Genomic DNA, 27,856 nt, shown 5'->3' with positions numbered 1-27,856 from the left:
GCGCGGAATGAACGGATCGTTCGCTTGGATGTCTTTTAAACCGAACGCGAGATGTCGGTTCGGGTATTGTGGTTGCAGCGTTGTGGGTTGCGTTCCGAGCTTTAACATAACCGACGAGCATGCAATCTATGTAAGCGGAAGTGAAAATAAAATCTACCTCGAAGATGATAGCGTTTAAACTAAATTTTATTAGAAAATGTTAATGCGTTGAACGAATATCACATAAACGAACGGTCTCAGCTTTGAGCTACGTAAAAAGGAATGGCAACCCATCCTAGTTACTAGCAAAAACTTTATATTGACATGGTATTTTACTTGAGTGCTTAAATAAAATACTGCTGTATTAGAAGACGGTAATTCTCAGTCGTCTGATCCATATTCTAATTGCCGCGACGCTTCTATCTTCAGTGGAATTTGAATTCTGATAAATTAGAATTAGAAGTTAGAACTGAAATTCCACTGAAAACAAATGAGTCGCGGTAATTAGAATTCGCCCTTACCTACGTCTTGAGAATGACCGAAGACATTAGATAGTGAAATGCATTCAGATAAAGAGTGTCAACTAGGCACAAGTGTCACAATTTATTACGTCAGTTTATATGCTAGCAACTTTCTGTACGTTCTGAAGTCCCGTGTGGCACTTTTAGGAGGCAACAGAGAGCATGCCAAGCATATGAGGACCAATGCATGTGATGATTGTGCCAATCGGGAATTTATGCGACCAATGTATTTAATAAATTCTGACGCGCTCATCCAATTTCATCCCAGTTTCTCCACCACGTGAAAAGTATCTGGGACAATATGTGACAAAGTCAGAAATATGTTTTGAAGACCATTTCATTTGTAAAGCTTGTAATTTGAGGATTTTTATTGAAGAAATATTCGAATGTTCTGGGATTTTGATTAAATGCACATGGTCCTCGCTTAAAACTATCTAAAGCGCTAAATGTGGTTACAGTGCGTAGCAACTTAAAAAATGAGAAAATACCTTAAAGATCTTGGTTCATGAACAGGATGATTTTTTAAGGCAAATGATGAACTGGTGATATGACAACAGTATGCAACATGGAAAACGATAACAATAGGGAAGATAAGTGAAAATGGTCGTCTAAGGCCCACCTGGATTACCTGACACACACACACAATTTATAGACAAAACTCGAAACTGTCTGCTGGAGAGTAGATTAAAAAATACATTAATAAATTAATGTACAGTTTAATACTAATCGTAAAGCACATTTAGGAGTCCAGTTCACATATTTTTAATGTGTTGATGAAATTCTTGTTAAGTCTCTTAAGATAGCAGCTCGGTTATTCTGGTAGACGGAAACATATCCATGAGCCTGACTTTTCTTTGTGGTTAGTAAATTATTCCAGATTAGGTTAAACAGCGGGACACACGTTTTATATAAACGTATTTCAGTTGCAAAACATTGATTGCACCTGAGGCAAGGTCGTATTATGTGTAATCAGCTGTTACTGCGGCGCCAGAGGCCATCCGTTATTGCAATCTTTGGTGCCTAATACTGCATTAGATACGTACAGGCGTCAAATTGTTTAGATTTAATTTCGTTCGGAATTCCTAATATTGAAGAGTATTTGAAAAGTTATTGTGTACATTTTTTTCATCACTTTTATCAGTAGCACTGTTCAATCAGTATTATGTAATGCCAACGTAACGAGATATAGATTTCAAGAGAATTTTTAAGGCCATGAAGTAGGTATAAAAGTGTCTTAACTAAAATTTCCAGCAGATTGAAAACTGGAGAGTAATCGCAGAGGACCGGAATCAGTGGCGACCAGTCGTGTCGGAGGCCATAACACAGTTTGGGTCGCGGCGCCAGAGGAATAGTAGAAAAGAATTTCTGAATTCCCAAAAGGCCAGGATATTTCTCAACCAACTGACGGCACAAGAGATGACGGTCGCTGCGTAACTCGGTTACGATTTTATCTCGTTTCGTCGGCCTCACTTCGAGTTGGTATAAGTACTCGTAGAGTAACCATATATGAGGCGGCCTCACACGTGCTAGCGGCGGTACTCACACGTGCGGCGGGTAGTAGGTGACGAGCGCCTCGCTGCGGCCGGCGGCGCGGCGCGTGGCCACGGCGCGCGCGAGCAGCGCCAGCGTGTGGCGGCCGGCCGGCTCGCGCAGCGGACACGCGCCGCCCAGCCGCCAGCGCACCGTGCGCGCCAGCTGCCACGCCAGCCGCTCCATCACGCCCGAGTCGAAGAAGTCGAACATGCGCGCTGGAACACGACATCGTGCAATCGGTTATGTACGCTACATAGGCATGGGCTAAGTGGAAACGCTCGCTTCCCTTCATTACTTCATATTCGACCACAATATTTGAAACGATAACCGAAACTTGAAAATTTGTACGAGTCCACCGGTTGCCGAGGCGACAATTGATCCCACATTTTCAGCTTAGACGTATATAACTCCGTATAGACAGATAGTCTAAGAAAAAAACGTACCTCAGTACCATACAGAAAAAGGTACGGTGGATATCGAGCTAAGAATATGGACCAAATTGTCAAAACTGAGGTTCAAAAGTTTTAAGCCTGTGTCAAGAGATGGCAGTCTATGCACTGTGATTACATATTTTACTTCGACAGTAACTCTCTATAATACTCGATCCTCTTTGCTTTCAAGTAAATGGTACCACATTGTCGCTTACCATAACGACGACATTTACTCATAAATTTTAAAGAATAACCGGTTAAAGAGTATTTATGCTTAATCAACAATGTCGTACCACAATTTATGCAGATGACTACTTAAAACTCCATTTCATAAAATGATATTGTTAAAAGCTCGGCCACACATGTGCGTTTTAAGAGCTTAGCGTTAGCGGAGCGCAATGATAGCGGATTGTGAGTGGAATGCGCGCCCCGCTAACGCTACGCTATCAAAACGCTTTTATGTGTGGCGAAGGGTTAAATGCAATTTAGCAAATGTAATGTATTTTTGACTGACCTGACCAAGGCTGCCGCCTATACCGCAGCTTCTTGCCATTCCTGCGGATGAGCTTGGGCGCGCTATCGGCGGCCTTCTTGCCGCCGCCGGCGCCGGGCGACACCTCGTTGAAGTGGTTGTTCACGTGCCTCTCGAGTAGTATCTGGAACCACCAACACGGGTGTTACATGGAATACTTTACGTTTTGATCGCAATGGTTTCATGAAGTCACAATGTTAAAGCGTAGGCTTGTAAAATAAGAAATGTCTCAGATCACATGTACTTAATTATCGGCCGAGGTGAAAAAGTAACGCTCTCAAAACGCTCATTTTTGGCGGAGGCTTTAATATACGAGACAAATAGACATTGTGAAAACAATCTACATTTGAAAAAATACAAGGATGGATCATATTCAGGATACAGCGATATGAGTATGAATCTCATGATCCAGTATAGAAATGATAGATGTCTTAGAACTAGTTAGTTCTAAACAATACTTGATTGGTCATCGGGTGCATCATTAGCGCCTCATCGGGGTGCAGGTAGTAAATAATAAAACATTATCGCTCAATAAATACAACAGTGAACAAGTAAGAGGGGATCGACTACTAGACAACTTGGATACAAAAATAAAAATGCTTGTAACCCACATGTTAACTATAATGGAATCTAAAGAGGATATGAATAACGAAAGTATCGATTCGACTAAACGTAATAGCAAAAGTAAACACATTTCATGTTTTTGTATGAATTTTGTTTGTTCATCGATCAGTCTCGAGTAAATATTTGTTGGGCGGTATAAACAATAAAGGAGGTAAAATGTTCTTCGGGTGTAGCGCACCTTCTTCGCTCCTTCCTTGGGGAAAGAAAACAGCACAGCTTTATTCTTGGTTAGTGTAACCCATCTGGTTAGTAACGTCCTAACGTCGAACTCCTCATATCATCATCCAAATGTGACCGACACAACTACTTACATCACAACAATATTAGAAAGTACAATGGAACATTATGAAATATTAAGTGATATAAAATTTTGACGACATAAATAGTTAAAGAAATTGCTTTAAAGTTGTAGTTGCCATGCGTGCCACATGATCAATTAATGATTGAAGCACTAGCAAACGAAACCTTACGATAGGGGAACAAGTTTACGAACTTATAAACACCAGCTTAGAAGCTGAGCTAACGACAATTTCATACAGGAATACACTAAACAAAACGAGGAGCGATCCTGATTGGATCTAATGATTCGATGTGATTTGAAGAGGATTGAGATGAAATTAGGTAGAAGGAAAAGAAGATATGACGACGACATAGGTGCTATCTTTTTTCAAGTCATAGGTCCGCGTGCAAAAATCCGCAGCATGATTTAATAATTTTGTTTACAATAACAAGACAACGCATTATGATAAAAATAAACTGCTTTAGGTGGGTCCGTGAAGACGGGCCTAAAACTGAACAAAGAAGCGCCCAAATTCAAGACCAACGAAACAAACCTTCAGAACGACAAGACAATAACACATACCGGGCGCAGCGATGAGTACGGTTATTGCAGTACCGTTTTGGCGATCTACATCCTTCGCGCCTAGAATTTTGAGCAAATTCAGGACTAAAAACACATCAAACCTTCAGAACGGCAAGGCAATATCACATACGGACGCAGCGATGAGTATGGTTATTGTGGTACCGTTTTGGCGATCCTTGGTGAGAGATTTTTGGTGATGGTGACAAATGGCCTATAGTGGTTGGGTTTTGAGTGGGAACGTAATTGTACCTGCGTGGAGAACCTGCGGCCGCAGCCGTCGACGATGCACTTGAAGGGCTTGTTGCCGCCGTGCGACATGGCGTGCCGCTCCAGCCACAGCCGCGAGCAGGACGGCTTGCCGCGCACCTTGCACCGCTCCCATTGGCATACGTAGTTCTCCTTCCCCGCTTGCGGTTCTACGTGGATCGACTGGAAGTAAACATTTAAATCGTAAATTTTTCTGAAACTAAATCTACTAAGGTGTTCGTGTGCTACTCTGCAGCGGCGCCACCTTAATGAAATTCAACTAATTATATGTTAAAATGATGTTCGTAAGACGTACAGTATGTACGCGTAATGTTATGACTGTACCTATAGCGGGAAATGAAATAATGGGCTTTTATTGTGGCGCCGCTGCAGAGCATGCTCTGCAGCGGCGCCACTCAGTTCTCATAGATAGAAATTACATCATCTACTTTTTCTTATGGAAATTGATGTACCAATGCTGTTTATTATGTACGTATGGAAAAAATCACTATAACTTAGTAAATTTATGTACTTTCAGTAATTCCGCATTCCGCCTGAACGGTATGAGATAGTATGTAAGGAGGTGTACCTACGGGTAAGCGAGAGGGAGATATATTCCTTCCCGCGCTTCCGCGCTCGGCGCGATTTGCTCTGGGTTTCAATAATTATTATTAAATTTATGCCCCTGTTGTACACTCTGCTTTTCACTTCGATTGCGAGGAATTAATTATATTTTTCTCGGCAATTTACACCACGAAATTGTCTTAAAGCGAAAGAACATAATACATAACCAACTCCCGCCAACTTTTTTTTCAACATGTAATCAGAGTTTCAGACGCTTGGTTTTTTGCCAAGTCAAAAATTTTTTTAACGATAAGTAATCGAATCCTATTTTATTTGATTTACTGAATTTAATGACAGAAAATACGGAATTCTAATAAATTGTAGCAAAAATAAAATTGTGCAATATGTTTTAACTGTTTGTCTCTTGAGACCGATTTCCTTAGTCTTAAAATAGTCTTAACAGACAGTCTTAAAATTCATAACTTGATAAAATCATAATCAGTACAGAAATCAGATCGAGTGCACGGATTTCCATACAATTTCGCGACTGTCCACACACACTCTTGTTTTTTATGATTATGAATTTTAAGACTGTCTGTTGCCGGCCTTAGAAGAAAATTTAACACGCTTCATTATCAGTTTAATATGTAACTATTTACACAACAAAACAAATTAGAATAAACTACATATTTCGTGACACTAACCATAATATAAGTAGGTACGTATATAGTTAATTGCTAAAACAATTTGAAAACTGTATTTTAAATAATTTCACAGTGCTTTCCCGCTACAGTAAACTTTTTTTAATATTTTTATTAAACTGTAGGGACCAAGGTAATATGAAGAACACAGCCAAGTAAACGCAACGTATTTAACCAGTCACTTAATTGTTAGATGAAAAAGTTGTATTTTAATTTTTTTTAAACGAAGTATTAATTATGTATAACAAATAAATTTCGTTTTCACTTCTCATGCTTGAAAAGTGCACCTTTATGTAGTTTAGTTATAAAAAGGACTTGTAGTCTCATGTAAACGTTTTGGTGTTAAACTGTAAGTTTATATTGAAATTAAATAAATGAAATGAAATGTAGTGCGAAGAAGACATAAAATCGCATTTTATGTTCTAGAGCATAAAGTACAATTTTCTTCTAAGGCCGGCAACAGACAGTCTTAAAATTCATAATCTTAAAAAAAAGAGTGTGTGTGTGGAGAGTCGCGAAATTGTATGGAACTCCGTGCACTCGATCTGATTTTTGTACTGATTATGATTTTATCAAATTATGAGTTTTAAGACTGTCTGTTGCCGGCCTAAGACTAAGGAAATCGGTCTCAAGAGACAAACAGTTAAAAAATATTGCACAATTTTACTTTTGCTACAATTTATTAGAATTCCGTATTTTCTTTCATTAAATTTAGTAAATCAAATAAAATAAGATTCGATTACTTATCGTTAAAAAAATTTTTGACTTGGCAAAAAACCAAGCGTCTGAAACTCTGATTACATGTTGAAAAAAAAAGTTGGCGGGAGTTGGTTATGTATTATGTTCTTTCGCTTTACGATAATTTCGTGGTGTAAATTGCCGAGAAAAATATAATTAATTCCTCGCAATCGAAGTGAAAAGCAGAGTGTACAACAGGGGCATAAATTTAATAATAATTATTGAAACCCAGAGCAAATCGCGCCGAGCGCGGAAGCGCGGGAAGGAATATATCTCCCTCTCGCTTACCCGTAGGTACACCTCCTTACATACTATCTCATACCGTTCAGGTGGAATGCGGAATTACTGAAAGTACATAAATTTACTAAGCTATAGTGATTTTTTCCATAAGTACATAATAAACAGCATTGGTACATCAATTTCCATAAGAAAAAAGTAGATGATGTAATTTCTATCTATGAGAACTGAGTAGCGCCGCTGCAGAGCATACTCTGCAGCGGCGCCACAATAAAAGCCCATTATTTCATTTCCCGCTATAGGTACAGTCATAACATTACACGTACATACTGTACGTCTTACGAACATCATTTTAACATATAATTAGTTGAATTTCATTAAGGTGGCGCCGCTGCAGAGTAGCACACAGGTGTTCTAGACTTTGCTGTTTATGGTAATTTGGGATTATGCAATCGTCAAAAATGTCACAATTACAATGTACTAAAATTGATTTAAAGATTTAAAAATATGGATAATTTAAATAAAGTTATGTTCTTTTAATTTAGATTAACCAAAATTTTCTAAATACAGGTAAAAAGTATTTACATAACTCACCTGTAAATGTTCTAAGAGATCAGTGTCGCTTTCAAACTCCTGCTTGCAGTTCTCCCACAGGCACACGGTGACAGAGCCCGAGGTATCGGTGCTGGATGTCCGCTTGTCGTTGCTCGCCTTGATCGGCTTCCGCGGTGGAAAGCGCAACGTTTTCGGCTGCTTCAGGATTGGGCTTTTCTGACTACTCTGCGCTTCTACGGAACTAATGCTAATACTTAAAGATAGAGACGAATCGTCGTCACATTCTTTACTCGTCTGCGAGTCACTAGGCGAATCTATTGACTTGTCGGATCCTGTACCTATTCCCGATTCGGAAGACTCCGTGGTAGTGCTACAGAAATTCGATTCTATCACAGTGCTTTGAATGTTAGATGAAACATCCTTTAGGACAGTAATTTGTGTGAAGATAGTATTTTCTCTCTTAGCGACTTCTTCGACTTTTCTCAAGTCCGTCATCGAGCTGTCTTTCCATTTCTCCGCTTCATCACGGTCCAACTGGTCGTCGTTCGTCTTTTCTGAGCAATAATCATCTACTTTAGATGTTAGACTACTAACTTCTGCAAAAGGCCTCAACGTCTTTTTGTTAGAATCTAGTGGGACGATATTATTGTTGAAAGTCTTGGAGAGCCAAGGAAAATCACACTTTGGTATGAGTACCTCGCTTTGTTCTGGTTCTTTAACTGTGCTGCTCGGTGGATCCGTTCCCTGTATTGGATTGTCAGGTGGTTTGACAGGTGCTATGGGAATACTCCTCGAGTGTAAGGTAGGAGTAGTGAAGTTGGCCACCATAGGCGGCGGTTGGTGCACTATCGTGTTAGAACATGAAGTCTGAGGTGATGGTGCTGGGTTTGTACTGGCGTAACTCCAAGTCTCTTTAACATTCATATTTGGCACAGAAGTAACTATGAAGCCCGGTTGTGGTACGAGTACCGAGTGGCTAAGGTTAACGGCGTAGTTTGGTTTCGGCTGCACTGTCACGCCCATCGTCGGCATCCCTGTTAGATTTTTATTTAAAACCGAAACACCAGACTGACTGGTCGAAGGCATTGTTGGTTTGTTTACATTTGCATATGGTGGTGTCATTGTGTTCCCGAGTTTTAGTAAAGTTCCATTAATTAAAATTTGAGCCTGTTGGTTTTGTAAAGGGTCGTGCCTTTGCGTTGTTAATTGAGGTGTTTGGGGAAGAACAAAATTTGGCATTTTCGCCATTAAATTAGGTATTTGGACTACGGCGCCGTTAAGATTTTGCATTATCGGAAACACAAACTTCGTTGGGCTCTGCACGTTCACGTTGGTCCTGTTGTAAGGATTCATATTATTTGGTTGATGATTGGTTAACGTTTGTGCTGGAAGTCCATTATGTGGTATCCTTAAGGCGGTGAGCATTACGTTCTGTGGTACAGCAACAAATGGGCCCAAATTAGTGGAAGTTACGGTACCATTACACTGCTGAGGAATATTTATTTGGTGGCAATTTTGAAAATTGGTGACAGGCACGTTAAGATTACCCATATTGCCGTTCATAGTCATCGGAACTTGTCGAACACCATTTGGAACGTTGATCTTTGGCGTGGAGTTAGTTTCTTCCGGCACTACCGAGCTGCTTGGCACAGAGTTAACGCAATTGTTTTGTTTCTGTAGCTGAACTTGTTGCTTGAGATTGTTTGCTTTAGACCATGTCAGGTTCTTGCTGTTGGCTATACAAGCCGATGACTTTCTATTAGTACGTTTAGCAGGTTGAGCAGTCTTCCTTTGTGCTTCCTTCTTTGTGGTCGGGCTAGTCGTTACCGGATTTAAACTTAAGTTATTTGAACCGCAAGTGACACCATTCATCCTGCTATCCAATTTTGTTGTTGAACTAACAACTCCATTCATCTTCGCCGTATCGGGTTTAAGGTTTAATAACTTTCTATGTTTCATTGTTGTAGAACTAACTCTAAGACCAACTAATTCGTTAGATGCTGGGATCGGAACTTTACGTTTGGTCAAGTCAGCATTTTGTTTTTTATAGTTAGCAACCCCATTGGCGGATGGGTCAAAGTTTTGCTTTTTGCCGTCGACGAACCCATTCAGGTGACCATTTGACTTCTCTTTGGTAGATGACTCTGGCCCGTGCCTCACTTCCATAAACCCGTTCATGGTAGTGTGAACTTTATCATTGTCTTTAGGTTTACTGTAATCTATCAACCCGTTTCCGCCCGGATTCGTCGTTTTAGGTGGTCCCGACTTTTTCGTAGTGTCAATGACGCCGTTAATCCCGTTCAAGGGTTTTTGCGCTTCGGCTGCATTCTGTTTACTGACGTCGAGTAAAACTTTAGGGCTGAGCGTGTATGACAAGTAGGAGATGTACTTCTCCAGGTCGTGCGTGACGCCGTTTTTGGGGAGGCACTTTTTCTTGGCGTCTTCGTTGTTGAGAGTGGAGGAGTCCCTCTTGAGACCATTCTGGGGTTTCATCTTGTGGCTGAAGAACTCGGTGATGCGGCGGTGGTGTTCCGCGGTGCGCTGGGCCTGGTTGGAGCGGCGGACGGGCGCTTGGGCCGGCAGGCGGCGCGGGCCCGGCGCCGGCTCGCTGACCCAGGGCGGCATGCGCGCGCCCGCGGTCTCCTCGGCGCCGCACGACTCGGGGCTGCGCGGGGACGCCGGCTCGGTGATGTCGCTTCCGCCGCTACCGCTCTCCGATGGACTCAACACAGCCACGCCACTGGAAACAAAACAAATAAAAACATCAATAACCGCTCAACGGAATTCAGTACACAATTTAAGTTAAAACAAAATGGGAACGACAGATGAGATTCGTTGCACTATTTAAAAGTTTTATTTTGTACAGGTTGCTCTCGTTCTTATTATTATATGAAAGGCTTAACAAATACATATTTACATGAACATAAAAGGCTTAGGTAAGACCGGAATTTAAGAGATGACACAAATCCTTTTTACTAAAATAACCCCACCTGAAGAAATTAAGCTTGTGGATCTGGTTTACGTTTTGTTCAATCCAGGTGAAATAAATGTAAATGGCTAATAGATAAGAAACAATAACATGTAAGCGACACCGGTTCTGTAAACGAGTCGAGACGTATATTCCGAGCTTGTAATTCATATCAACAAGTCCGAGGTTAAATGGCAATCAGCTGTTGAATGGGTGCGATTGATCGTATGGGAGGACGCGGGAGGGACGCTAGGCGGCGACTCGCTCGTCGCGAGCGAAGGTGCAATGCCCTGCCGACCAGTGCAGTGACGCAACGCCGCGCTGCACTGACCGCCCGACACACAGTATTATTTTTGGCCGCGTAACATTCATCGCACGTAGACTTAAGAGCGCTATGACAAAAAAAGGCGATATATTGTAAAATGCACAATATTTATCGACAAAATTGTACACTTTACTCATACTAAAAGACAGTGAAAGTACTTGTTTCAGTTAGAACATCTTATTAACTGTCGGTTAAATAAAAAACATATGAAAAAAAAAGCTTTTTCAATTAGTAATGATTGTTTTTCTGATGCTCGTTTAGGAAAAACCGCGTGAAGCACAGAATTCGGAGCTCTTATTATGTACAATTTGATAAGATCACTCTCATAAATGAGGTAAATTTAAGTTCCAAATATCTTGTACTTAAGGCCCATTAAACAATATTTATCATTTAATCCTTTGAAATTGAGAAATTGAAAGTAAAACGAACTCAATTTTGTCTTGAAAATACATCGAAACAAGTGATCATTTCTCCGAAAATCTACATGTTATCGAAGTTATTTTAGTATATAAATAATCTGCACAATGTGCTTAAACTGCTGTTATCCATTTGTCGTTATAATATTTTATCATGATTTTTTGCCAATTTTTTGAAAACTAGCCTTCCTGTCGCTATTTTACCGGCGACGGACGCCTGCGATTTCAGTGCCGCGCCGGAGCTCGAGCAGGTAAGACGTATGTCGCTTTGGTCTCCGAGTTTTCATCGCAAACGTCGAGAATATTTATTGTTGTGTGGGTCGGACGCCTTGTTTCTACACGGGCTATCCTCGCATTGTGTGTGTGTGTAAACAGCGACCAACGAATTTGATCCTAGACCCGTAAATATTTGCTTTTGTAATACTTTGTTATGTTTGAATGTTAAAGTATTACAACGTTGTGATAATAAAAATGTGAAAATTACAATACGGTCAAGATGATAAGACACATCAAGATGGTACTCGGGATCTGATGATGGAGCCAGAAGGTGGTCACCAGTACCAGTGAACCATGTAAGTAAACGACTTCGTGTTTAGGCTCGTTGGGTTCGTCTCAACAAGACCTTTGACAAGAGGTGGTACTCAGGGTCTGATGATGGAGCCAGATGGTGGTCACCAGTACCAATGAACCATATAACTAAACCCAGAGATGGGGAAATCGTAATCGATTCCGGATTACACGATTACTTGATTTTACTTTGTAATCTGACACTACTGGGTGTCAGATTACTTGTAATGTAATCAAGTGAAACGGTAAATTACCATTACATGTAAAGGAATCACTAATCATCTATACAATCATTACTATTACCAATAATTCGGAATCATAGTCGATTCAAAATAACTGAAATTATTGACTTGATTACTTTCAGATTACGAATATGTAGTACCTCAGATGACTGTCACTTTGACACAAAAGTCATCATGGGTGTCGTAAAATAGGTTTTAGGGGGTGCTGATTCCAAAATTAATGACCAATGTGGAATCTGACATTGCTGACTGTCACTTTGACACAAAAGTCGTCATGGGTGTCGTAAAATATGTTTTAGGGGTGCTGATTCCAAAATTAATGACCAATGTTCAATCTGACATTGCTGACTGTCACTCTGACACAAAAGTCGTCATGGGTGTCGTAAAATAGGTTTTAGGGGGTGCTGATTCCAAAATTAATGACCAATTTGGAATCTGACATTGCTGACTGTCACTTTGACACAAAAGTCGTCATGGGTGTCGTAAAATAGGTTTTAGGGGGTGCTGATTCCAAAATTAATGACCAATGTTCAATCTGACATTTCTGACTGTCACTTTGACACAAAAGTCGTCATGGGTGTCGTAAAATAGGTTTTAGGGGTGCTGATTCCAAAATTAGTGACCAATGTGGAATCTGACATTGCTGACTGTCACTTTGACACAAAAGTCGTCATGGGTGTCGTAAAATAGGTTTTAGGGGGTGCTGATTCCAAAATTAATGACCAATGTTCAATCTGACATTGCTGACTGTCACTCTGACACAAAAGTCGTCATGGGTGTCGTAAAATAGGTTTTAGGGGGTGCTGATTACAAAATGAATGACCAATTTGGAATCTGACATTGCTGACTGTCACTTTGACACAAAAGTCGTCATGGGTGTCGTAAAATAGGTTTTAGGGGGTGCTGATTCCAAATTTAATGACCAATATGGAATCTGACATTGCTGACTGTCACTTTGACACAAAAGTCGTCATGGGTGTCGTAAAATAGGTTTTAGGAGGTGCTGATTCCAAAATTAATGACCAATGTTCAATCTGACATTGCTGACTGTCACTCTGACACAAAAGTCGTCATGGGTGTCGTAAAATAGGTTTTAGGGGGTGCTGATTCCAAAATTAATGACCAATTTGGAATCTGACATTGCTGACTGTCACTTTGACACAAAAGTCGTCATGGGTGTCGTAAAATAGGTTTTAGGGGGTGCTGATTCCAAAACTAATGACCAATGTTCAATCTGACATTGCTGACTGTCACTCTGACACAAAAGTCGTCATGGGTGTCGTAAAATAGGTTTTAGGGGTGCTGATTCCAAAATTAATGACCAATGTTCAATCTGACATTTCTGACTGTCACTTTGACACAAAAGTCGTCATGGGTGTCGTAAAATAGGTTTTAGGGGTGCTGATTCCAAAATTAGTGACCAATTTGGAATCTGACATTGCTGACTGTCACTTTGACACAAAAGTCGTCATGGGTGTCGTCAAATAGGTATCCGGAGGTGTTTGAAAACTAATGACCAATTTGGAATCTGACACTGTTGACTGTCACTTTGACACAAAAGTGATCATGGGTGTCTTCAAATAGGTTTTCATGGGTACTGATCTCAATATTAATGATCAATTTGGAATCTGACATTGCTGACTGTCACTTTGACATAAAAGTCGTTATGGGTGTCGTCAAATAGGTTTCCAGGGGTACTGTGCAATGTCAGGTTCCAAATCGGTCATTACTTTTTAAATCATTTCATTAATTTTGGAATCAGTACCCCTAAAAACTATTTGACTACACCCATGATTCCTTTTGTGTCAAAATGACAATTAGCACTGTGAGATTCCAAAATAGTCGTTAATTTTGGAATCAGCACCCCCGGAAACCTTTTTGACGACACCCATGACGACTTTTGTGTCAAAGTGACAGTCAGCAATGTTAGATTCCACATTGGTCATTATTTTTGGAATCAGCACCCCCTAAAACCTATTTTACGACACCCATGATGACTTTTGTGTCAAAGTGGCAGTCAGCAATGTTAGATTCCACATTGGTCATTATTTTTGGAATCAGCACCCCCTAAAACCAATTTTACGACACCCATGACGACTCTTGTGTCAAAGTGACAGTCAGCAATGTCAGATTCCACATTGTTCATTAATTTTGGAATCAGCACCCCCGCAAACCTATTTGACGACACCCATGACGACTTTTGTGTCAAAGTGACAGTCAGCAATGTCAGATTCCACATTGGTCATTAATTTTGGAATCAGCACCCCCTAAAACCAATTTTACGACACCCATGACGACTTTTGTGTCAAAATGACAGTCAGCAATGTCAGATTCCACATTGTTCATTAATTTTGGAATCAGCACCCCCGCAAACCTATTTGACGACACCCATGACGACTTTTGTGTCAAAGTGACAGTCAGCAATGTCAGATTCCACATTGGTCATTAATTTTGGAATCAGCACCCCCTTAAACCTATTTTACGACACCCATGATGACTTTTGTGTCAAAGTGACAGTCAGCAATGTCAGATTCCAAATCGGTCATTAATTTTTAAATCAGCACACCCGAAAACCTATACTCGTGGTATATGCACTTGAAATGTGAAAGTGAAAATGCTAGAATGACATGTAAACCACGAAGTTGTATAGTCATATTGTTCATTGGTATTGGTGACCACCATCTGGCTCCATCATCAGACCCTGAGCACCATCTTGAAGTAATTAGAATTGTATTTGTCTTATTTTATCATCATATTAATATATACTTTATATTAATATATACTTTACTCTAATACTTATCATATAACAAAAGCAAATATTTGGGATGGGATCTACTTTTATAATTATTACTTTAATTTTTTAAATAAATTTTAACATAATTGATATTATTTCGCGCTATATTCTCGTATTTTCGTACAAAATAATGTTTATTAGAAACCAAAAGTTTATATCGAGATAGTAGATTGTGGTTGTTATCAAAATTCCATAGAAAGGATCAAGATTGTTTTGTCCATTATTGTAGTGCGAGCGAGTGCTAGAAAGGCGTGCTAAGAAAGGGTCGGCATATTGGGCTCGCGCGGCGGGTAAAATACCTAATTTCGCCCGACGCCGAAATGTTATAACGCTCTTAACGCTTGACGCAAGTATACTGTGACGAATGAACGAATGATTTTACCCTTTTATTCTACCTAGAGAGCGGTAGACGTTAATATTTTATGCTCTCGTGTGAAGCATATCAATCATAATTTTTAACCTGACACATAAGTAACGCTCTTACTCTTGCTGGAAACAGAAAATGTATTAAAATGCCTTTCGTTTCATCCGAATGACATGAGAATGAGTGAGCGTGTTAAAGAAAAGTTTAAAATGGAAGTCTTTTTCCGAATAGGTAACTTGTTTAAAAGTCTTTTGTGGAGGTGAATCTTCAGGTAAAATAGAACAATGTTGACACGTTATTTGGTAGAAGCGGACGGTTTTGAGTCTTACGGGTGGGTTTGTGGGTGCCTGTTTCCTTGAGAATGTGAGATTAGAGGTTCCCACGGAGAAACAGCGGAGGGTGGCGGGGGTGGCGTCTCGAGTCGTCAAGGATTGCACCCTCGCCCTTTGTGAAGCCGCAATGTACACTTATAGCTAGGGCTACGATCCCCTACTCTTGCACTTCGTTGCGAGCTTTGTCGCTAATTGACCCAATTTTTAAGGGCATTATGAAACATGAAATCATGGCTGCGAGATTGTACTTGGATTTAATTAATAAATTGAGCGAAGCTTCTGGCCTTTGTAACATCCAAAATGAACTTACTAAAGAAGCTAAAGTGAAGCAGCAAGTTTCTAAAACAAAACCGAGAAGCTCATTGTTATTTGACTACCAAACTAGCAACTGTAGGCACCTGATAGAACTTTACTAAACATCTCAACAAACATTCCCTCGAGAAACGAAAAGTTACACCAGTCTCGTGTGCATAAAGCATAAATAACGTATTTACCAATTATCAGGCAGCTCAAGACCGACGGCGAAGCAATGACTAACATCGGGGAAACAGTGGCAATAATGAATGGATGCGAGTATGCCATTAGGTTTAAAGCCACATATTATTGCGCTGTATTCAGAAAGAGTGAGCAAGCGACTACGCTAGTAATTAATTCGTGGAAATAACTTCCGTCCGTAGAAATAGGTTATTTTCTTATAACAATTTCAATTCATAAAGTAACGTCACCAAGTTCATATATTTTAACACTAACATTTTTAATCTAATTCTCACAAAGGTTTACGTGAAACGTAGGATTGGGCGAGCAACGGCGACGCGAGCGTAATAACATCGTGAGATTCGTGAGGCTTAAGGCGACGCGGGCGACGCGGCGTATCACTTATTATAAAATAAATATTTAGGACATAAATGGCAATATCATTCGACATTGACACTGATAGACGTAGTACTCCGTTTGACATTGTGGTGTTGTTTTTCTGCGAATGTGCGAAAGCAAAAGTGGGCGGGCGTATGTAGGTGAGGCGCGCAAGGTCGCCGGCGCCGGATTCGGCCGTCGACCCCGTCGCGCCACTTGCCAATGTAACATTGTGCTCGATGTTCAGACGATTGGTTTGGAGATCGCAGTTATTTTCTGTCTTACATGTAAGCCAACCTAACTCTTCAGGGATTCAGCACAAGCGTGTGTGAATTTGTTAGTTACTACAGATGAAAATGGCAAATTCCTATGAAATATATTACAGTGGTTGACATCGTTACGGTAGGTAAGTATATAGTATATACCCTCAGGTTCCTACTCAGGTATACTAGGGACAGTGTTAAAGGATTCTAAAGCGACTTTTTCCTTACTATTTACTATCTAGGCTGATCAGAAACCTATACAATGTTGAATTCAATTCAAGCTAGTAGAAATGTATTTGTATCGTTTTCTGCCTGATACATAGGTGGTCATTTTCAGAATTTGGGACCCAAAATTTGAGTAAATCGTTAACAAAAATTAACTCGCTATCAGTTTTGTGAAGATAATTAAGCATGAAATTTCAATAAAAATATTGTTTTTGTTTTAATTAAGTACATAAACTTTAAGCGATAATCTATAGGTATTCAGAACGTGAAAAAAGTAAATTTTTAGACAGATTATACGTCGTCACAAAACCGACAGCGAGTTAATTTTTAACCCCCGACGCAAAAACGACGGGTGTTATAAGTTTGACGTGTCTATCTGTCTCTATGTGTGTCTGTCTATAGCATCGTTGCTCCTGAACTGATGAATCGATTTAGATTTTTTTTTTGTTTGAAAGCTGAGTTAGTCGGGAATGTTCTTAACCATGTTTCATGAAAATCGATCCATAGTGGATCGGTCGGGGTTTTTTTTTTCAACATTTTAAACTTGTGGTCATTGTTAACAACATGTGGTACAACACATCCACCGAAGTCGATCGTTCATTGCGTCACTTGTTTTATCAAGGGGGACGCACGTTTGACTAAAATTAATACAATTGTGAGTGTATTTAGTAAAACGTCCTACGTTGTCGGTTACCATTAAGGTTAGATTTACTTGTATCTTTATATGAATAAACTGACAAAGCGGCTTTGTAGCAATCGATGAAGTGGGACGTTTTCCCGTGCACTCTCACAATTATTAAAATATAGTCGCGACACAGTTGTAACCAGAAGTAGGAAAAAAAACTGAACTATGTATGCCATGGATTAACCATGACACGTCAGTTGGATGACGTGAGCGATAAGAGCCTCGACTGCGGTATCAAGTATCCTATGGTGTGTCGGTGCATTTCGTCTCGCTCACACTGCTATGTGACAGGTTGGTGCGAGTGAGATGGAGTGGGTTTAGTTGGATATGTAGTCTTGGATTGATAAGTTTCGCGGAACGTAGTAATTGGTGTAGGAAACTACGAGAAAATACTATGCGTTACGCAAGCGCGTTGCACTTGGTTTATTGTTCTGTGATACAATTACAGGGGGACAATGTCATAGCAAACGGTTGATTACGGCTACATGTTCATCATGATGTACTTACTACTGTGTGGTATATAACTTTAGAACTGAACGCAGAGACGTGTTGTGTTGTTTTGGTAACGTATTGGTTTTTAGTTAAATATGGTTCAACTTTACCGGTTTCTCCCCTTAATTTTTTGATAAGGTATGCGAAAGTATAAGTAAGTATCCATGTAAGCTTTGATGTGGTTCCTTTATGCGTCAAATATTCAATGTTTCCCACAGAGCCGACTTGTTTTACTATTTTGTTTTATTAGAGAAGCGGTACCAATTAAGAATTATGTGAATAACGAATAATAATAACTATTTATCCTAATAGACATTTAAAATTAAAAATCTACTTTAACACAAATTCGAGATAGGTAGGCTTTCTGAGTTCTGTTCATCATAAATTTTGTGTTAGTTTGCCATCGACGTTTATATTCCAAACAGTCACTAAACTGAGTTGGGCTAGAGTATCGCTCATTTTACGACTGGTCTGGCTCAGTCGGTATCGGTAGTGACCCTGCCTGCTAAGCCGCGGTCCTGGGTTCGAATCGCGGAAAGGGCATCTATTTGTGTGATGAGCATAGATTTGTTCCTGTGTCATGGATGTTTTCTATGTATATAAGTATGTATGTATCTATTTAAAGTATTTAAGTATGTATATCGTCGCTTAGCACTAGGGTTTCTGCTCGAGAGTCTCGAACTCGAGACTTCTCGAGACTTTCGGCTTCATTCGAGACGAGAAAAAAATGACAGGTACTCGAGACGTCTCGAGGCCCGAATGTAAAGTACGACCTGAAGTGAAATGCAACTTTTTACCTTCTGCCCGGTCTCATCGCGAGGCGGTGGGGACGGTGTCGAACGGCGGTCATAAATTATAACGAGATAAAGCGATCTATTAAACCTCTCATTCCAACGTAAGCTGGCAGCGACTTTGGCTAGTTTTGACAGCCTCATGTTATTTAAAAGCAATTCGTCATTACACAAAAGTCAGCGCGTTTATGTATCTTGGGTCATTGATAACCTGCGAAGAGTGCTATGGCTAACTTCGACAAGATTTGGAAGAACAGAGGAATCCGACGTCAAAATAAAGTGCGATTATTTCAATAATCTCGATATTTATGTACTTTTGGACTTGGACCCCGAAAAGTTTTGATGTGGCTAAGATTGACGCTATTGAGATGTGGTGCTGGCGAAGACTGCTACGAGTATAACTTGAAAAGCTAGAACTAACAAACATCTCTATTTTGCAAGAACTGAATATCACCACACGGCTCTCTAAAATATGCCAAGAGCGACCCTCAGATTTTTCGGACACATTATGAGAGCACCAATGCATAATATGGCGAATTAATGGTAAACATTCTTGGGGTGGGGCTCGTAAGAGATGGTCTGACTGTGTGAAGAAATCGTGTGGCGACAGCGTATACTGTGCAGTCCACATGGCTTATGACCGCGTTCAATGGAGACACGCTACTTGTGGTCGCGAACCTCGGCAATGAGGAAACGAGGAAGAAGAAGAAGTTATTTTAAACGTTTAATTTCAATGACATTATGATTTAATACATGACATTTTAATTTACTTAACCCGTGCACAGGCGGGGAAGTTAAAGGATTAGGTATTATTTTCAAGACTATAATTGTAGTTTTCTTGTAAAAATTTGATTTATGTTTATTTCAAATAAGATTTTTATTGCTCTTACGCATTTTTTATGATAGTGTGGTGCAATAAAAACTACTAATCATATTGTTGTTTATTGTTTTATCAAAATTTTACCATTTATAAAAAAAGACTCGAGACTCGAGACGACTCGAGACTTTGGGCTCGAGATTTCTCGAAACTCGAGACTTCTAATAGGTCGAGAAATCAGAAACCCTACTTAGCACCCATAGTACAGTCACCTGCATAAATATGTGATGATTTATATACCTTGTCACATTAACGTCTTGTTTGAAATGTCTTGCGAAATTGTCAAACAATTTAAAGCGACAAGGTAAAGAAATCATCACTTATTTATGCCGGTGACTGTACAAGCTTTGTTTAGTTTGGGCACATCTCAGACACTGGCGATCAAATATATGAAAGAGGCGCGTTCCTAGCACACATTCTAAGCTCGTGTAGGTGAACGCGTACCATGCTTGTATGAGTGAGATATGACAGGTCGATTGTTCGCGTTTTTGACAGGCGGTAACTGTCAGGTAACCGAGAGGGGGTGGGCGGCACTTTCAGAGGGGAGCGGGAGTGTACATACAGCGGGAGTGTACATATAGCATACTGTACGATAGTACTCTTTATTATACTGTGGTTTGGGGCTAAGTTGATCTGTGTAAGGTGTCCCCAATATTTATTTATTTATTATTTTATTACTATACAGTCGCTATCATATCGGCCATCATGGCGCCTGAGGTGCTCACACATATCTGAACACATCTCTATTGCCTACGCGTTAGATATTTTTGAATATCGGGCTTATGCCGCCCTCTTATAATGCACGGCCCTAATAGCGGGGCGTATAAAGGCAAATGACACGTCGTCGGGCGCACATGCACGGCAGCGGGGCTCTGATTACAGCGCCGGGGGACTGCTGCGACAGGAAAAGTGTACTGGTAATTGAATAAAGTTTGATAATTAGTTTCCTTTGACAGCCGGCTAGCTTTGAAGAGGGCTTGATAGCGTCTATTCAGTCTCCAATAACCAAAGACTTGATATTGTTACCTTGCCATCACGTCAAAACCAGTCAATTTTATCCCCATTGACGAATAGTTCTGATGGACGTCAAGGTCTCTCTGCTTAGGTTATTAATGGTTTAAGTTCAGTTCTTAGCAGGAGACTTGTACTACATATTTATATTCTGTGGCAGGAGATAGGAACGCATGGTGTCGAGAGCAGCCTGTCATGTGATATCTTCTGCCTTTTAAGTATATTCGGCATATTAAGTGAGCTGCTCAACGGCTTTGAAATACCTTGTTCATTTCCATGAAGGCTAAGTTTCCTAAATATAAATAATAATAAATATTGGGGACACGAATCAAATAAAAATGTTATCATTATTATCAGGAGAAAAATTTACTTCAAATAAGATAACTTCCATGAAAACCCTAAGCCTCGTTTTTCAGAATAAAGCACTTGAATCGACTTGTAACGCATTAATTCGCGTCGCAAAAACAAAACACAAACATGCGCCATTCTTTTCGGACCGCGAAATGGAATATTATTCCGTTTAGTGTGGGAAATTGATCATCGCCCGGGGGTCCGGCCTCTAGGGACGGTCCTCGTCAAATTCCGCCGGGGGTTCCGTACGGTCGGCACAGTCGGAACCCTGCTGCGCAAATGCGGCCCGCGGCGGGTCGCTACTTAATATTGGAATGAATTCGGAACCTTTGTGTATTAAAATACCATACGCGAATACTGATTGCAGTGTCTGAAATTACGTTTTAGCATCAGCTCTCTAGGGGATTTGTTTGATGATGGCTTAAAAGCATTTATGTTGATATTTTTTTATTTAAATCAAAACGCGCGGATTTTGAGTTGTTTATTCATTATTGTTACATTTCCTTCGTTAGTTTTCGATATATTAAATAACCGTAAACATATCTCCTATTATGAATTGTTTCAGAATTTATATTGTTCTGAATGTTCTAAATATTAATAAAATGGTGGAGACGATGTCAACAAAAGCACTAACATTGTCTTTGATTATAATATAACATTTAATCTTTGTAGTGCATCAACGTTGTTGTGTATTTGTGTTTGATTGCCTAGTGCCTACATAAACTGACGCGACGCATGAAGCCCCTCCCACATCGTTTCGCTCAATAAATTTCAAACAAATAATAAAAGCACGTGAAAGGAAACGCGTCCACTTTCTTGCCGGCGCAGTCACAACAGGTTTCCAGCCGCACGAACCGTCTCGTCACATTATGTCACCGTACTTCGTTACCCATTCATTACGTTCAAAAGGAGCGCCGTGAGAATCGTGTCACAAGAGGGGGGGTACGCCACCCCTCGGTCTCCCCTCCCCCACGATTATTATGCTAAGTGTCTGTTGGTTATCGCCGGGAGTTTTTCGCGCATCTGCTATTTATTTACGCGCTCTCTATTCATGGGTTTGTGTAGCGTGCTCGCCCGTGGCAGGCGACAACCTTACAGTTCATTACGCTGAGTTACAAGGCGGTAGGCGTCGTGTCGGAGGAAACTGGGCTTTGTTGCATCGAGACAAGATAAGAGAGGTGATAAGGGTGAAATAGGTTAGCGGGCGCACCCCGCGTGACGATCCTGCCAAACGAGTAAAATGTTATTCGATTGATTTTTGTTGGCTGAAGTGCTTTTAGTGCCGCTTTGCCCTTTACCATACACCGCTCCCTACCTACACAATAAAACTCGAATGTCTTTTTAGCTTTAAGGCTGATTATTCAATCCTTCAATGCAAAAAGGAAAAATTTTTGTTTATGTAATACGCATACTTGTCCTACATAACTTATAAAGAAGTTTCGACGAACCGATCCACAGTAGGTCCACTACACGAGTATTGACCGCTATTGAACATGCAAGGACATTTTCACGCTTTCAGAATTCCAATTTCCTTTTCGCCCGCTTGCCATTTCAGTTACATATACTATACTTTAATACTTAGCTTTAGTTGGGAACGCGTGACATATTTGTTCAATTGAAAAGATAAGGATCGAGTCAAACGAAATAATGCGGCAGTTCATTACTTGACCCCGCATAACGGTAACTGCTGTAATAGAAAAATATAAGAAACTGCCATACTCTGATTGTTCTACTTTTTTTTTGCTATCTTGAGGTATGGAAAACTGAAAACTGTGAATGACTGTGGTATGTGATGTGAATTATGGAAAAACATTGGGTGTTATATGTTTGACGTGTCTGTCTGTCTGTGTGTGTGCGTCTGTCTGTGGCATCGTAGCTCCCGAACGGATGAACTGATTGCTGAGTTAGTCGGGAGTGTTCTTAGCCATGTTTCATGAAAATCGGTCCACTAAGTCGGGGTTTTATTTTTTCAAAATTTTAATTTTGTGGTTAGGTTAGTTTAATATCTAAAATTATAGATTCCTCGAAATCTACGAAGAGCCGATAATCGTTTATGTTAAAAATAACTTATTACCGATTTCACAAAGCGCACTTATGTATAACTGTATATACATTCGTCCACATTTTGTTACCGTTATGTGTGCATACCTACGTCGACTAATAAAGTGTCGTTAAAAATCGTTCTGACAGTGACATTGACAGCCACAAATTCGTACACATTTAGTTACTGTAACAAGTGCACACGACGACTACATTTTGTTATTGTATCAATACGGTCGCATTGTTTGCACGACATTACCACGCGTTATGTCACATTTGACAGTTAGTTACTGATTTGAAGATTTTGCGACCGAAATGGTTGTATGGGCACTTCAGGTCATATGACATTTGAGTAAAGATAATTTGTTCTTTGGAAGTTAGTTATTTCGTCATATTAGTAGTCACTTCAGGTCATATGACATTTGAGTAAACGTAATTTGTTCCTTGGAAGTTAGTTACCTTTCTTGAAGTAAAAACGTTGATTGTTATTTTGAACAAAAAAAAGACTGTTTATACCCCTTTAACATACTCGGTCGCATAATTAAATCTTTAATCTCTCATACAAACTTAAAAACAAAAACGTTTCATTATATATACAAAATGCTAAATTCAGAAGATATATACTTATACTTATATGTATATGTCAAGCTATACGTGTCAGAGCGGCCGCGAGCGCAAGTGCAACAAAGACAGCTTCCGCGTCGTCTGGGCAGGAAATAAGCGGATCCACGGGGACCGCTTTGTCTGAAGCCGTTTTACTTCATATCCGAAATCAAATGCATTTTCCAAACGTTTGTTAATGTCGTTGGGTGCTCGTTAAGTGTTTTGTTTTGAAGTGGAGACTGTTTAGAATTTTTAAAACTTAAGACGATGGTAGATTTTGTGGGAAATTTAGATTTGCACATGGTAAAATATGTAGGACGAAGTTTATGGTCAGTTAGGACAGAATACATTTTTGCCGCTCTTTTTATACAAAGTACCATTTTAATAGGATACTAGAGAGCGTATAATTATACTATCACATCAAAAACTTTTTGAACAGATTATACCCTAGGTATAATAATGTTAGTACATGTGCCCTAAATCTTTTCGTTGGTTATCTACAGACTACAGATTTCCCTTTAATTACTGTGAAATTATTGTGTAATTCAGAAATCACAGATCAAAATTCTAAGCTTCTAAAAAAACACCAATAAATATGCAATACAGGAGGCGTTGACGAATGCAGTCGAACAGAAAGTGAATAGCAAATAAAAGTGGTCGCAGCAAACACGAACCGAGGAAAACTGTCACTGTTATTACAGGTACAAATTGCTCTATTACATTTATTAGGAGGTAGGGCATAGCGAATGATATTCCGCTTTGTGTGGTAGGGCACAGCACAGCGGATATTGTCTCGCTCGAATCTAGAGCAGAGCCCAACTGGGGTAGTTAGTACCTCCGCCTTACAGAAGACCGCAGCCAAATAGCACTAGACCCTACTCATAGTGTTGTGTTCCTGTCGGTGAGTAAGGCTGCCAGAGCTCAACGAGGGTGCGGTGTGCTGATGACGGGAGGACTTACGGAACTAACTTGTTCCGTTTATTGTCCTTTGAGTCGTCGGCAACCCGAACCCTCCTTAGAACTTGTACACTCCTTTTTACTGTGTACTTAACACAGCAAAAGGGAATGTACAAGTTTCTAATGGGGTGGCAACGCGCATGTGACACTGTTTGAGTTGCAGGCGTCCATAGGTTACGGTGACCGCTTTACATCAGGCGGGCCGTATACTTGTTTGCCACCGACGTAGTATAAAAAAAAAAAACTTTACAGGCCCAAGTTTTATGTTGCAGATATGGGCTACCTACCTGACTTAATAACCGGTTATTAGGTACATTTTCTTTTTTCATTATCGCATAAATAGTATTTAGTATCAATAATATTTAAACGTTGGAGTTTTACGTTTTATTTTCGAAGTCTCAGCACTTATAACATCATTTTGTCAAATCAAAATTGGATTCGACTTCGCATGTTCGAATGCGTGGGCGCCTAAGAGCGACAATAACGTCAATAACGACAATAACATTTATGGACCTATAGTAACCTGATAATAGAATAGAATAGAATAGAATAGTTTATTGTTAAAAGAAATTAATACAATCGTACATTATTTGTCCCGTGGCCCCACACTAGGCTAAGCCTGTCACGTGGCAGCCAAAATAAGGTGAACATAACATTTTGGTATTCTAGTAATATTAAAATTATGCGTTAACAATAAGATAGTTGTGTGTGACTGTGTGCGAGTGTGGGTGTGTGTGTCTGTGTGTATGTGTGTGTGTGTGTGTGTGTGTGTGTGTGTGTATGTGTGTGTGTGTGTGTATGTGTGTGTGTGTGTGTATGTGTGTGTGTGTGTGTACATATGTGAGCGGTCAGGTGATGACTTTCAGCAGCATTTCAATTTGCCTACGTACATACCTACGCTGTTTTAATTGAAACAAACGCGACTGGAAGAAGACATAATTCAGAGCGTAATAATAAAACTTCAAACAAGGCTACTCGATGTCTGCTATCACTGGCAGAAATATTGAATACCATGTTACGATTACGACACTGATAAAGTTGGCAATGGCTCTGCTCGTTTACATTATTTTTGTGTGACAAGCTTCCTACATACAACCTTCAGATTTATTATAAATAACAGATGCAAATTGCGAATAAAATGCCGCACGTAGTATCAATATTATCATTTGTCCGCATCGCTGTATGCCTGAAGGATAACCGGTTAGAGATGTCAGTACCTAATATGTACAGACTAGCCCCCTTATTCATAAAAAAATACGGTACCGATTAAGTGCTTAAATTGTATTCCTTTCTAACAAACACAAAAGTCAACATGACAGATAACGGCAAATGATTATTGGCTAATTCAAATTTATGAAGTGCCTATATTCTTTTGTCAAAATATCATTGATTAATATGTCTGATAACATTCATTACATTTTCTTTATTTTCTATAACGACTATTATTTAACCTTTTAAACCGATCAAACCTTGATGACCCATTACGTCTCGACAAAGCTTATTGTTCTAAACTATCTAAACACATGATTTCTTTGTGTGAAAGTGTGTCAAGTGCATACGATGTCTCTATGTGAGTCAGCTATGCATTTGCATCGTTGCAACTAATGTTTCCTGCAATGAATCCGCCGGCCAACAATGGAGGCGGCAAGGCCGACCAGCTCAGAAACTTCTTCATAAATCATCTAAACATCTTTACTCGTATGTCTTTTGTGGTCTCGTTTATATCTATCACCCGTGGAAATGATAAGCGTCACTCTAGAAGTTATTCTGAACATATGTGACGTTTTCACAAATAACTGAGAAGCTAGCCCTGGTGCAAATTCCAATGGGCAAGGCTAACCTCTTACTATAAAATATGTGCTGGCAGGGTTGGAACTGTGTACTACCGACTGGTATAACCGTCAGTATAAAAGGAACTTCGTAGATATGTATCTAAATAATCTAAGAAAGTACCTCTATAACACAAAGCCAAGTTCAAGATCGCGGGGTATCGACACGTCGCTATCAATAAATAATGCAAATCTATTTAGATAACGGCCTTAGTGATACAGATAGTTGGTTTGTCGCGTGTTTATATCTATTTTAAAGATATAGGTCACTGCATACACTCCGCTGCAGCTGCAGCGCTGGCCTTGGCGCGATGACAGCCTGCTCCCGCGCGAGAGAAGGTAGCAAGACACAGGCAGCGTCATCGATATGTGTACACTTTTGTACGTTATTTCCGCGCAGTAAGGCACGGAATGTGTACATGTTTATGACGGCGGGAGTTAAATGGAATTGCGGCGTTTTTCGTTCGGCTTGCAGCGACCTCGTAGACGTATCGTGAGCGGAACAAAGAATGCAACTGGGCGCGTAATATCGTTACGTGTAATGCAATATTGCGGTGCTACTGCAAAAGGCGCCATTTGAAGATGGCATTTGCAGCTTGTCTCACAAATATCACAATATGTATATGTCTGAAAACGATGTAGGAATGGAAAAAGTAATAACTGATCCATTTTTCAAAAGATTATTTAAATCCAACATTAAGACTATACCTACATTGGGTACCTTTTCTTATTAAAAGTCACCGCCGATTTATATTTTAACTAGTACCAATGTATTATTAAGCCATTAGCATATTACATATTTATTGATTTTATACCAACTACAATTTATTTCACAGCGGGTCACATCCGAAACAATTTAAGAATAATAATTATATGCATTAATCATTCAAACAGGTCAGAGTCTACCGATGTGCCGGCGGTAAGTTACCAAAATTCTGAAATTTTCGACGACGGAAAGATGACGGAAGATGACATTGACATTGTATAAAGAAAAAAAATGTATAGGTACTACAGACATTTACGAAATCGAGGTTTTCTGGTAGATATTCAGCAACGGTAACGCAGCGTATACGCAAGTTTCGGATGGCGGTAAGCGGGCGCGATATCGAGCCAATTAGAGGAAGTCCGCGTCCGGTGTGTAATTAATTAATTAACGCACGTTCGGGGTGTCGCTACTGGCGGCGGCGGCTTTAATGGGAGCCGAGTTTCACATTTTAATATAGCTACACAAGTACGCACTACCTCTACTTCTTACCTCTGGTCAAGTACTTTTACATTACCAACCTTATTAAGTATAATATCAAGATGATAATTACTTATTAATTTGTAAATTTATTAGCTACTAGCTT

At 39.9% G+C, this 27,856-nt stretch overlaps 1 protein-coding gene across 1 annotated transcript in view; it reads right to left on the bottom strand.

Moving 5' to 3' along the window:
* Positions 1 to 27,856, bottom strand: part of LOC125229118 (zinc finger protein jing homolog) — a 159,740-nt gene that overhangs the window by 3,900 nt on the left and 127,984 nt on the right. The window contains exons 2-5 of the mRNA XM_048133898.1: positions 7,563 to 10,263; positions 4,732 to 4,911; positions 2,979 to 3,120; positions 2,044 to 2,248 (exon numbers count right to left, since the gene is read on the bottom strand). Of these exons, the coding sequence (XP_047989855.1) occupies positions 2,044 to 2,248; positions 2,979 to 3,120; positions 4,732 to 4,911; positions 7,563 to 10,263 (3,228 nt within the window). The remainder of the gene's footprint in view (positions 1 to 2,043; positions 2,249 to 2,978; positions 3,121 to 4,731; positions 4,912 to 7,562; positions 10,264 to 27,856) is intronic.

This window comes from Leguminivora glycinivorella, chromosome 8 (genome assembly GCF_023078275.1).
Source record: "Leguminivora glycinivorella isolate SPB_JAAS2020 chromosome 8, LegGlyc_1.1, whole genome shotgun sequence".
In the NCBI taxonomy this organism is placed as follows: Eukaryota; Metazoa; Arthropoda; class Insecta; order Lepidoptera; family Tortricidae; genus Leguminivora; species Leguminivora glycinivorella.
This window is presented reverse-complemented; position numbering and strand designations above follow the sequence as displayed.